Below are 13,217 nucleotides of genomic sequence, written 5' to 3' on the forward strand. Positions count from 1 at the left end.
TAATTTATTTTATTGTCTTTAATTCAATGTACCTCATTAACTAACTTCTATCATCAACCTAATTGTTACTCTAATCAGTAAGTAAAAATTTAAATGATCTATTGAAAATATTGTTTTCTTCATCTTCTCTTTTCTATCTTTTCTTTTCTGTTCTATTCTCTTTTTTTTGCTCTAACCTTTTGATCCAATATTTTTGATTTCAATGTTCTCTTCATTGTCCATCTTTTTATCCTCATCTCTTCTGGTTTTCTTTTAGGTTTTCATTTTAATTCTTCGTTTTTTTTTCTTTACCAATTTCATGTTATTTTCTTTTTTTTACTCAGCTCTTTCTCTCTCTTTCCTTTTCTCTGTCTATTTCTCTTATTCTCTCTGTCTTTCTTTCTATTTTTGCTTATGTGTGTGTTGTTGATTTTTTTCTGCTTCTTCTCTTTCTATATCATTTTCTCCCTCTTTTTCTGGTCGTTTTTCTCTTACTTTTTTCTCTCTCTCTTTCTCTCTCAACTTGATCATCCACCATTTTACCATCAGCATCTCATTCACTCTCTTTCTCCTCTCTTTTTCTTTTTATAATATATTGTATCTCGTTTCTTCAATTTCTTTCCTTCTTTCGATCTTTTTTTCTCTTTCTATTTATTCATTAATGTGATTACCTCTGTGTGTTCCATTTATTTACTTCATTAACCTTTTATCTATTTTTTCTTATTCTTCCATGTTTATGATCTACTAAAGTCAATAATTATTTAATTAATTTAAATTAATTCGATGGGCTCATTTATATGTGTGTTGTTGTTGATTTTCTTTTTGTTCTTCTTGTCTCTAGGTATTGACTTTTAATCCTGTTTTGTTTTTGGTGTTTTTAATATGTGGCAAAACGATGATAACAAAATGGAGATGAATCAAGGCTGGAATCGTGGAGATGATAAAAAAAGTGACCAACAACAGCACAAGTGGATGCAGAAATGATAAGCTGGGCTTAGATAATTTCGACGAACTTCTTGGTGCTATTATTGGTTGTGATAATTTTATGAGCACTGGAAGTAAAATGAACAATAATAGTAATAGTAATAGTAGTAATAATAACAACAACAATGATTATTCATATGGATCTCATCACAATTCCGCCGCCATGGCTACCACCGATGTTGTAGTAGAGAAACATTTTGAGGATGAACGTCTCAATGTTGCTCTTCTCTGAAAATTAAACTGTAAGTATTTCTTTCTTTTTCTTTGTGTGTTTCCTTGTTTATTTGGGTCTTCAATACTCTAATTCTCCATTACAATATAAAATGATTATTATTTTTTAGGTGATAAATCAGGAAAAAAACTGGGATCTCCCTCCTCCACCCTCCCAACCAAGTCCAAATGTAAACAGCGTTATGTGGTCTTTTGGTGCCTCTGTTACTGGCACAGAAATCTGGGAATATACCGTCCGTAATAAAACCAAAGCACTTATCTCAGCGGCTTCAGCTACATCATCAGCATCATCAGCAAATGTAGCAAATGCAGCAGCAACATCATCGTCATCAACAGTTTCAACGAATCAAAAGGTATCTCAACCTTGGGGCCATAACTCTGCATCTCATATTGGAGGCACTTGGGGTGAAGAAGAGGATTCAAGTAACGTTTGGACAGGAGTTCCCTCCGGTGCTTCTGCGGCAGCTCCTATGACCAGTGGAAGTGTAGGTGGTATTCCAGCTCCTGTTCCTACCACTACACCTTCAGCCAACAGCAACAACAACAACAACAACAATCATCATCATCATCAACCAGTTCCTTCCGGTAAGTATTACAATTTTTTCTCATTCATGAACAGTGAATGTGTTTGTGTGCTTTGTTTATCACTCACATCTGTTCAACTTTTTTCTCACCTATAATGTGTACAGTCTATTACTCTCACAATGTATTACGGTTTTCCAAGTTTCGTTTGATTTCCCGACTCCTTTTTTTTCCTTTTTTCCTTTAAAACATTCAAATTGCTATAAAGTAGAACTCGATCAACGACAATTGTTTGATTACTATTTGGTTATTAGGAATAGAGAGAGAGAGAGAGTCTGTAACCCATATGAAAAGATGATTTGATTTGATTTGATTTCTCATTATTGTTTTTCTCTCTACTCAGAATTCGATTCATGCTCTGACAATGCAACCTCAATTTGGGGAGGCTCAACCAAAGTCAATAACAATAACAATAATAATGGTGTGATGGGCTCGAATAATGCTGCGAATGTTTCAAACGCTGGGATGGTTGGAAATTTCGGTGGTCAAATGGCCGGTATGAGCTCAAACATGGGCAACTCATATGTTGGAATGAAACGTGATAACAATATGAATGTCATGAACAGCAATAACATGAAAAGCTCTTGCTCTTCATCAGCATCTTCGGGTTCAGGTTCAGGCTCAATAAATATTGATACCTGGGGCACTGCCCAAGGTGGTGCACAAGGTGGGTTTAATAAATGTGAATCAATTCAACCCACAGGCTGGGAAGCTGATGAAGAAAATGCTAAGAAAAATGCTCCTCCTCCCCCTCCTCCAGCTCCTCGCGCTTCCGGTAATGGTGTTGATGATGGAACAGCCGTTTGGGGAAAACCAGAAATCCATCATAAAATTGCTCGTTGGAAGGATCCAGCAAATGCCAAAATGCCAGGTAACAGTGCCAATGGAAATAATGCTCTTGCCTCACAGAACAGAAATGGTGCAGGTTCGGGATTGATTTCTCCTAGTCCAGGAATGATTCGATTACCCCCTGGTGCTCCAGGATTCAAGGGTAACAACTCAAATAATATGGGTAACAAAGGTAACAGCGGCAACAATAATAATAACCAAAACAAACAAGCCAATGGAATGGCAGGTAATCTCATGCACGATGGTGTTGATGTCGGTGATAACTCAGGCAATGATCTTTGGAACAAGCAACCAATGAATAGAGGTTGGAATGATAACCAAAACTCAAAAAATAACCCAATGCCTGTTGGAGGTAATAATCCAACTAATAATATGAATATTAACAATACTAACAATTATAATTTTAATACTAACCCTTCAAATGAAGATGAACGTGATGTTAATGCTTCAATTTCGTCTCAAGGTTTTGGAGTTTGGGGTCAGAAACAGAACGAAAGTGGAACTCCAAAAACTGCTCCCAGTACACCTAATACTCCTGGAGGTAATATGGGTGCTGGTGGTTGGGGATCAGAAGCTGCACCAGCTAGTCCTCTCTCATATTGGGGAGCTAAAGGACGCGGTGGTGGAGCAAACAATTGGTTATCTGGTGATGATCCAATGGATGATAACAATTGGAACAAAGCCAAACAAGGAATGCCTTCTCAACAACCATCACAATTATCCAAAGAATCGTTGAATCCAAGTAAAGTTTACCGTATATTGATGGAAATTGGGTGCAAGGTAAATTATTTGGCATACACTGGACTCTCAACAAAATATTAAAATGTTTTATTTTCATCATTACAGAGGGAAGAAATTGAAAATGCCTTACGTTCCAGTGGAGTATCGAGAGATGATCTTCTCAGTAAGTTTTCATTTTTACATTCTATTTTAGATCTCATTTAACGATGAAAACTTTCTCTTGTTAGATTTCGGTCGAAACTTCTCAATTCGTGATAATATGGGCGATATGGATTCGAGGGGTAAAGGTCAGGCCAGCAGCAATACTCCTACTAGTCTAATCATGAATTGCCTCGCAAATTCAAATCTTTCCAGTATTATGAACCGGCATCCATCTCAAGGGATGCAGCAGACCCAACCTCAAGTGACTCTTTCCTCTCAGACTCAAGACCATATCATTAACGTCCAACAGTCTACTTCTCAGCAACAGCATGATCAAAGCCAAATTCATCATCAGCTTAATCAAGCGCCTTCTCAAGCATTGCCCTCAGTAAGTTCTTGCAATTATTACACTGTTGATGAATTGTTCATCAATTCATTAGAATCATTAACGATTCTTGGCTTACATAATTTACCCTACATTAAAATTGATAATTAATCATCTTATTTTCCACAAATTAGATCAATCATGTCCAAAATGTGCTTAGAAATCAAGCAGCTAAAAACTTGGGATCTGGCCAACCCAATTTGCCATCAGAGAAACAATTGATGCATTTGGTCCAACAGATACAGTTAGCTGTTCAATCTGGCCACCTTAATGCTCAGGTATTTGAAATTTGATTCGTTACTCTTTTTAATTACTGTGTCCGATTATTAATTTGATTGATTGTCGTTTCTTTGCTTTATAGATATTGAACCAACCGTTGGCAGCACCAACAATCCATTTAATCAATCAGCTTTTACAAAATATCAAAACACTCCAATCATTACAAATGCAAATTGCCTCTCACCCCAAAAACGGGGGTCCTTTCAATAACTCTTCTCAGTCAAATCTTCACGTACAAATAACTCAAACCAAGTTGCGTATCCAAAATTTACAAAATCAGATCACTATCCAACAGGGACTGTTCCTTAAACAGCAACAACAGGGACAGTTGACTGGAGGAGGTGGAACTCACTCTCAAGGATCACTTGTTAATCCCTCTGCATTAATTTACTCTCAGTCCAATGGTGACATTGGAGGTGGTAATGGAGGAAATGGTGGAGGAGCGAATCAGTCACAACAAATGTTGGCTACTGCACAATCTTCTCATGCTCAAGGAGGAGGAGGAGCCCTCCATTCATCGATGGTATCAGGTATTGGCAATACTAATGCTCCAATATTCAATGCAAATCACGGTAGTGGAAATGGAGCTGGCATGGATTTCCTTAAAGACGGTGATAGTATTCAACAGTTGAACAATGACTTATGTGATTTGACGCTCAAAGACTATTCCCAAAGTGGTGCTGGTGCGCATCAAGGGCTTGGCATTTCTGGCATCAATGGAGGAATGAATTCAATGAATGCTTCCTCTCAAGGTCATCACTCACAACAGCAACAAGGAAATTCAGGTCAACATTCACGACTACAAAAATGGAAGTTCAACAACTACGATAGAGACGAACATGGATCATCGGCAGGAGAAAACAATGCTAATGATTTCCTTCGTGCTCCAGGTTCGACCAAGAATCATCCTAATGATGTCTCAGGTTTGAACAGGGGCAATGTGGGTGGTGATGGTTCCCCTCTCTCGGAGGTTGGTCTGGACTGAGTTTCCCTGGAAATGGAGGCGGTGAAAGTTCAAACTGGTCAAAAGATTCCATGTTGAATGCTGTGTCAATGGCCTCAAACTCTGTTCCTTCCTCTATTATGGGACCAAATGGTACACAAGCCGGAGATCTTAAAAGTTTAGTCATGTCAAGCTCTTCAGGAGTAACTGGAGGAGTTATGACAGCTCCAAGCCAAACAACAGTTAACAGTATGGACTTGAATGACATTAATAATCTTGTTCCTGAATTTGAGCCTGGTAAACCATGGAAAGGTGTATCTGGTATGAAAATTGAAGATGATCCTCATATAACTCCCGGTAGTGTGACCCGATCTCCCCTTTCAGTGAACACAATCCGAGATCCAGCAATATTAACCGGTTTGTACAACAATTGGTCAGCCAAAGGTGCGAGTCCAAATACATTGAATAATGAAATGTTGGCTCCATCAGTTGGACTATCTTCCAATGCCACTTGGGCTTTTAATGCTGGTGCCAATGCTGGTAAGTTAGTTGTTGACTAACACTAGTTGATTAGTCTTGACTAGTCTTGATTCTGATCAACTCTTCCATTATTATTTTTATCTTTAGGTTGGGGTGCCATTCCAAATGAAACTCATAATCCCGAAACTCTGTGGAGTGGAGGTGGTGGTGGATCTATGACTAAGACTCGAGGTCCACCTCCAGGAATGGGTCAAGAACGACTTGGTCCTCGTGGAGATCAATCAATGGCAGGTATCCGTCCTCAATCAAGCACCTTTAATAACTGGATGATGAATCCTTCCAATGAAGGAGGTGATCATCTCAGCAATGGGCTTGAACCCAAAGATCTGCTTCTTTCCCGAATGATGAATAATGGCAATGGAGTGGGATATGGTATGGGAGTCAATATTGGGAACAAATGGATGTGATTTAATGTTAATTTAAATTGACTTGGGCAACTTGTTGTTTTAACCCCAAGGGCAAACGTTACAAAGGATTACCAAAAGAATCTATTGACCTCTTAATCGATACCGCCTTACAATCCAGATGCAAAATGCAACAAACAAAAAGATAAAAACCTACATATTCAAGCCATTTATCTTCAAATTCATACCCAAATCACTCATTACAATAGTTAAACATTCAAAGACAAGACAAGTCGAGTCGAATCAAGTTTTCAGTCAAGCCTAGATGTGGTATATATATAAACAAAAGTCAAATCAAATCAAGTCAAGCCAAGCCAAGCCCAAGTCTAAGTAACTTGTTCTTCGCTCATTTTCAATGATGTCCAAATCATTACTCATACACAGGGTATTTAAACCCAAAAAGTACAGTGATTGGCCCAATCATCTTTAATGTTCATTTACTTAAAACAAAAAAAAAGGATGGCAACATAAACATCAAGAAAAACGAAAAAAAAAGATTTTAAGTTGTCCTTTTAAGTACCATGTGTATACACCCATCTACTTTTGGAGATGTTGACCTTCATCGACCTTCATACAAAAACTATAGCCATATCAGATGAATATGGACTATGAGCATCAACGGTGATATTTGACTAAAGTCATGAGAGGATATATTCCTGATGATAGTACATATTCCTCACCCATTCTCATCTCATCTCGTCGCCGTTGCTTTTCCGAAGTTTTGGAAAAACCTTTTTGAATCCTCACATAATCCATATTCTCATGCATCACTTTCTTTGTCAACATTTCTCTCAATTTTTTCCTTTCCATTTTTTTTTGTTCTCTTTAATCCTTATTTAACTTCATCTCTCAATTTGTCCTCAATGTTTCTACTTTTTGCCTCTTTATCTTTCCTTTCTTTTTTGCCCTTGGGAACTTTAAAAGTTAGATGATTTCAGACTAGTTTATCAACAAACAATATTTTATCATCGATGCTAACTTTATTGACGATTAAGCCAAAAATGTTTCTATTAGTGCACATCACCAATTTATTCCTGCCTAACAAACAATTAATTAACTACTATCCTGGCCTTGATCTTTTTCTCATCAACATTATCATCTCTGGACCTGGTTCACTTGTTATCCACTGGGTTGTTGCAAATAATCATCTTTTCATCTCTTCCCCAATATATATTCACATGGTGGAGGGATACACATCAAAGACAAAGAAGACAATTGATCAACCCAAATGGAGGAAAAGTTAATTCACACTTGTTCATTCTTCCTCTTTTTTCTTCAAGCAAAATTCATCTACTTTCTTCCTGCTCTGTGGTTCATCATCTTGTCTTTCATCCAATGTTTCTCTTCATCATCATCATCGTCATGTTCAATTCTCATTGTATTTTCATTCTTGACAATGATCTTAACCTACTCACCCACCACCAAATCTCTCTCTCTCTCTCTCTCTCTCTTCCTCTCTTACAACTTATTTGCTTCCGCTCTTATTCCCATCTCTTGATTCATCATCTCTTCTTCTCAGATCACTTAGAAATTACTTCAGAGAAAAGAAACAAAAAAATCAAAGAAAAATACATTTATATATATTAACACATCTATATAAATTTATTAAAAAAAAGAGATGATCATCGAAGAAGAGGTTTTGACAAGATGATGAAAGAGATTATCTCCTCTCTTGCAATCAATTAATCTACTGAGAGGCCAAACAAATTTACTATTAACTAGTTCATATCTATTTGAAATCGATTGTTTTTCCTTTCCCTCACTGTCCCTTCCCTCTTCCTACCTCATCACAAACACTCTCATTTCGACTGTTTGTGTTTCTCTATTACGTCTCACCATCTTTATGGTGTAAAAAGCTCATGATAATTGCGCAACAAAGCAAAATTATACAATTTAACTTCTAAAAAGCCCCTCTTGCAAAAAAATCAGTGACGTCTAAGTGAGTGTATATACCAAAAAGTTTTAGCTTCCTCCTTCTCTCTCAATATTAACGCATTATATCTCTTACTCATCCCGTTTTAATTTCTCATCTCTATGAAGGTCAAACTAACTGCTCTTTCTTTTTCGACCTGATTCGAAAGGTTCGAAGATAGTCCAAAAAAAAATCACCAAAAACTAAAACAGTAACATTTTGACTCCCCCAAAAGAATCTAAATTAATCTTCAGTTATCGTTCCATGCAAAATGATGATGATTCTCATCTTGTCTTGATTTTTAATCTGACAATTAATCACCATTATTATTACAATCAGTTCAACAATTTAATACATTTACATATTGATAACATTGTGAAAAAAACAAAGTTGACCATTTTTAGATTGTAACATTATCATAACTAATCAGTCAACAATAAACAAAAAAATGAGCAAAACTTATATATAATGGGTGAATCCGAACTGCGAGATCCTCTTATCAACTGTGAATGGAAACATTTAATTACTATTAATATAATTGAAATGTTTTCCCACTATATTGACCATTGGGTCATCGAGTGACCTGAAAAATTTTTGGATAAGAAAATTTTTCTTTGCTCAAATGTATTTTTATCAATTTTCTTAGTCCAAAATTTTCTCTGTTGATTAGATTGTTTTGATTCTCGAGTTTCAGTTCACCCAATATATTTGGAGATGGTGATTGTGTAATTGAGTTAGTTGAACAAAACGAAACTTAACCAAATCAACTATTATTATTAATTATAATTATTACTATTATTTTGAGAAACTTGAATTGTCGAAATTGAGATTCAAGATTTTCTCTAAGGTGTCTGTCCAAGTCAAGACCGAAAATCCCTCCTCCCTCTTTACATCATCATTTCTCCCAATTCTCTGTCTTTCAAACTGTTCTCTCTCATCATTATCATGCTTTACTCAAGAACATTTATCTCTCTCTCTCTCTCAAATAACAAATCATATATATTGTATTTCAACTGTAATTCCAAAGCCTAGTCCAAGACTCATGACATATTTACCCTTAGGTCATCAGGAAGAGTTAATTGTTTCCAAAAGTTTCGATAAAATTATCTCTTTCTGGTGAACTTTTCCCATCTTAAATCTCTTTGCCTGATAAAACAAAGCAACAACAATTAACTGTTATATTTATTAAGGTGTAATATCATCTTGTACTTAAATGAAAATTCAACTTTAATTTAGTTATATACTGTTGATAATGCATCTTTATATTATATACACAGTTTTATATAATATAAGGTGTAAAAATGATCCTTAATATTAATCATCAATACCAATCAATTGAAAATCAATCAACCACCAATCACAAGATGCTTTGTCACAATAATTAGAGTTAATTGTGAGACCAAATTGTAGTTAAACAAACAAACAAACAAACATTATTTACAGTTATTACACTCTAATGGTATCAAAAGGGTTAAATAAGTCAATTACAATCTAATGACAAATTAATTGATTACCAATGAATCAAATGATTTCCTTAATTAACTTATTTCCAATTACCTAGAGTGTAATACTAATAATAACAATTAACTAATGTACTAAATAACATACACATACAACTCTTAATCACCATTAATCCATCAACAACATCTCTCTCCATCTTTAGCTATTCATCTCTCTCTCTCTTTCTCTCTCATTACAATTAATTAATCAAATTGGTTGACTAATTACCCACCAAAAGTATATTCAACTCTCAAGATTTGCTGCCGCCAAAAAAAACACCAACAAGCTTATCACCTTCACAGCTTATGAACCATGCTCATTGTCACCACCCCAGCACACACACACACCACACACCACATACACCATCAAATGCTTGACCACAACAAAACCAAATACAACTTCAAATGGTCATCGTTGTTTTTTCACACTCTTCACTTATGGACACCATTAACCACCTTAACAATCAATTCTCAAAACCTTCCCAATCCTAAAAATTTAAAACTCTTTCTATGAATTTTTTTTTTCGGTTCATTATTATGCTTTCTCTGTGTATCTAATTAACCATTTTAAATTGTTAATCAATGGGAAACAATTTGTGATCGATTAATTTTCCCATGATTAACTTTTTTTTTGTTTCAATCCAGAAAATTCAACATATATATGGATACACATTGAACTTTTGCCTTGTCAATTGAACACAATAATTATCTTACTATTATTATTATTATATCTTATTAATTATGATTAATAACAATTTTTCCTCCTCTTCCTTTTAATTGATATTTTTCAAATAATTGGGTGTTAATAATTGTAACAATTAGAATTAATTTTCATTCTGTTGGAATCTTATTTTGATAGATTTTCAATGTAAACACAATTTTGTTTCATTTCTCTTAATTAACTAATCATTTATTTCTTATGTAAACCAATTAACAATCAATTCTAATGATAAAATAATTAATTTGCTTATAACTAATTGTAAAAACAACAAACCAAACAAATAACAATCTAAATTTGGTTGATCAATAATCAAAGTCAATTATTTGTATTTTTGACAACCAATTTTAATTTGATTTGATTTTGTACCAACTTTTGTTTTTCTTGATTGTTGATTTAATCATTCACTAAATTGTTCACCTACAAAATCAACCATTTGTAATTAACTTTAATTGTAACTTGTCCTTAACCATTGGAACCACAACACACAATTAATTTACAAGAGATTCGTATCAAACAATTAACTCAAAAGTGAAAGTTTTAATTTGGTTTTTCTCAATTTGGATTAATCAAATGATCAACAACCAGAATTAAACATCAAGTGGGATTAAATCATTATCATCATCAACTAAATTACCAAACAATTTACTAAGCTAATTATCATCATGAAAATCAATCTTATCGTATTAACTTTGATCACCTTCATCGTCCTAATCATAATCAACCATCAGAACAATTAACCAATGGTTTTAATCATTTCCAATCTCATTTCCTAGGAAAATGAACCAAGTATAAAAAGCAACAATTAACTAACTCTTTTTCCCCGTTAATTGTTTCAATATTATGTACAAGGAATCAAGAAGAAGGAGAAACAAATCAACCAACAATTAAGCCTTTCTAATTAAATATCTGTATCATTATCATCAACAATTAATTGTCTTGCATGAAAACATTGCTCACCCTTCACACCTTATAAATATATGAGATAATAACAATTTAACTTTAACAATTAACTGATGATATAATTATATTATTATGACTACGAAAAAAAAAGATGAATCAATCTAATCAATGTCAAATGTTAATTGTTGACAATTAGATTCAGATTGTAACCTTTATGTTTTGTGTAACTGATTTTGATTTTCAAATGAAATGATTAACAATCAACAAAAAAATCGACAATTTTCTCAAACAATTAATTAACTGTGTAAAACCTTTGTGACTTGTTTAATTATGATAAATGCAAAACCAGAAGCCTAATCAACAACAATTAAAATACCACAACAATTAATTACCTGATACTTTATGATGAAACCAAAATCAACCCATTAAATTGTGTTAATTAGTTTTAAGCCAAAATTAATCAACTTTTGTTTTTCTCTTTCTCATTTAATTGTTCCTAAATATAAGATTATTTAAATTGTATCTCTTTTAATCAACTAAATTGTTCACAATTAAATTTGATCATCAATCATCATCTTCCTTATTGCAATTTAAATGATGACAATTAATTGTAAACGTTAATTTTGTTTTTCTTTAAGTTTCTCCATCTAAATTGTACTTTTAATTGCTCGAGAACGAAAAATCTATATTTAATCAACAATATGATTAATTGAATCAAGTAAATTTACTTAATCAACGATTAAATAAACAATTTAAACTCGACAATTAACTAATCATCGGCAATAAGACAATTGTATTTACCTTTTTGTTTGTTTCCATTTCCATAAACAAAGTAAACAAATAAAATGAAACTTAATTGTTTCCAACAATTAACCAACTAAATTATCTGATTAATTAAATATTCACTAATAAGGTAATTTAATAGATTAAGTTGATCATCAAATTGGTCTTAAAAGTTTTGTTCAGTTAATTGTTTACCTTTCGCCTGATAAATAGATTACAATTTAACCTTAATTGACAACCATTGGAAGTGGTTTAATTTAGTTAATTGTATAACCTAATTAGAAACAACAACAACAACAACAAAATTGATTCCTTTCCCAGTTAATCAAATGATCCAATGATTTGTTGGCTTATAACAACAAGGATAACATAATCATCCAAATCAAACTGATCATCTTTAATCATCATCATCTAATCAACTTAATTTAAACTTTTCAATTGACTGGTCACTTTATCTTCATCTCATCATCATCATCATCTTAATCATACATGTTACTTATTCCCGTCACGGTGAATGATCAATGACCAATGTCCAAGAAAAAAAACTCGAGTAAATCCAATGATCTAATGATGACCGATACAATTAGTTAATTAATCAAAGCCGATTGTTGTCTTTTCTTTATGAAGATAAAGAAGATGATTATTTATCGTCAGAACTACTAATATAATAATCGAATCGTCCTCAGGCCACTTTATCGTCTCAACGAATGGACGGTTTTCCGTGTCAAGGATTAATCTACTTTCTATTCATTGTAATTAACTATTTTCACCTCTATTATTATCATATTGTTATATTATCTCTTAATCATTTCAATCATATATCATTTAATTTTCATTGTTAATTATTGTTATGGTTCATTAATAACCATTTCCATCAATTTAATTGTCCACATTTACAATCAATAGTTGATATTTGCTCCTTTCTATCAAATAATTCAAATAATAAACTTTGGACCAAACAATCAACTGTAATCAACATTTAATTTCAATTCCTATTTGAAAGTGTTTTACTTGATCACAATTAACTTTGATTGTTAAGTCTTCATCTATATTTATACATGTGATTTTGCTTGTCAATTAACAAATTGTAACAATTAGCATATTATATAAGTTTGAAGTTTATTAACTGGTCCAGTGATAAAGTTTTGAAAATGACACAATTTAATTTGATTTGGTTTGAGTTAATTGAGGTCACTATCATGATGATTTAAATTGTTGAGTTGCTTTTTTTGTACAATTAATCAAACAGTAGACAGTGAACAGTTACAATCAGATAAATGTTAACTAATTGCTGGTTGATTGTTGGGGTAACATCACAATTAACAAGCTAATCTTGGATTAATC

At 33.3% G+C, this 13,217-nt stretch overlaps 2 protein-coding genes across 5 annotated transcripts; both read left to right on the forward strand.

Moving 5' to 3' along the window:
• Positions 1-1,309: 1,309 nt before the first annotated feature.
• Positions 1,310-5,163, forward strand: LOC128398062 (GATA zinc finger domain-containing protein 14-like). 4 transcript variants are annotated; one of them, XM_053358876.1, is made up of 8 exons: positions 1,310-1,779; positions 2,120-2,443; positions 2,537-2,977; positions 3,053-3,405; positions 3,472-3,529; positions 3,594-3,895; positions 4,027-4,170; positions 4,254-5,163. In XM_053358876.1, the coding sequence occupies exons 1-8, from the start codon at positions 1,377-1,379 to the stop codon at positions 5,154-5,156; spliced, it is 2,928 nt and encodes a 975-aa protein (XP_053214851.1). In that variant the 5' UTR covers positions 1,310-1,376; the 3' UTR covers positions 5,157-5,163. The 4 variants fall into 4 exon arrangements, with proteins under 4 accessions (XP_053214851.1, XP_053214848.1, XP_053214849.1 ...); XM_053358873.1 differs by having other exon boundaries at positions 2,120-2,977; XM_053358874.1 differs by having other exon boundaries at positions 2,120-2,977; positions 3,089-3,405.
• On the forward strand, positions 5,163-11,200 carry LOC128398071 (trinucleotide repeat-containing gene 6A protein-like). Its single transcript, XM_053358885.1, has 2 exons — positions 5,163-5,654; positions 5,742-11,200. The coding sequence occupies exons 1-2, from the start codon at positions 5,207-5,209 to the stop codon at positions 6,059-6,061; spliced, it is 768 nt and encodes a 255-aa protein (XP_053214860.1). The 5' UTR covers positions 5,163-5,206; the 3' UTR covers positions 6,062-11,200.
• The last annotated feature ends 2,017 nt before the right edge of the window (positions 11,201-13,217 follow it).

The sequence above is a fragment of the Panonychus citri genome, unplaced genomic scaffold, assembly GCF_014898815.1.
Source record: "Panonychus citri isolate SS breed McGregor unplaced genomic scaffold, ASM1489881v1 Contig00045, whole genome shotgun sequence".
Classification (NCBI taxonomy): Eukaryota; Metazoa; Arthropoda; class Arachnida; order Trombidiformes; family Tetranychidae; genus Panonychus; species Panonychus citri.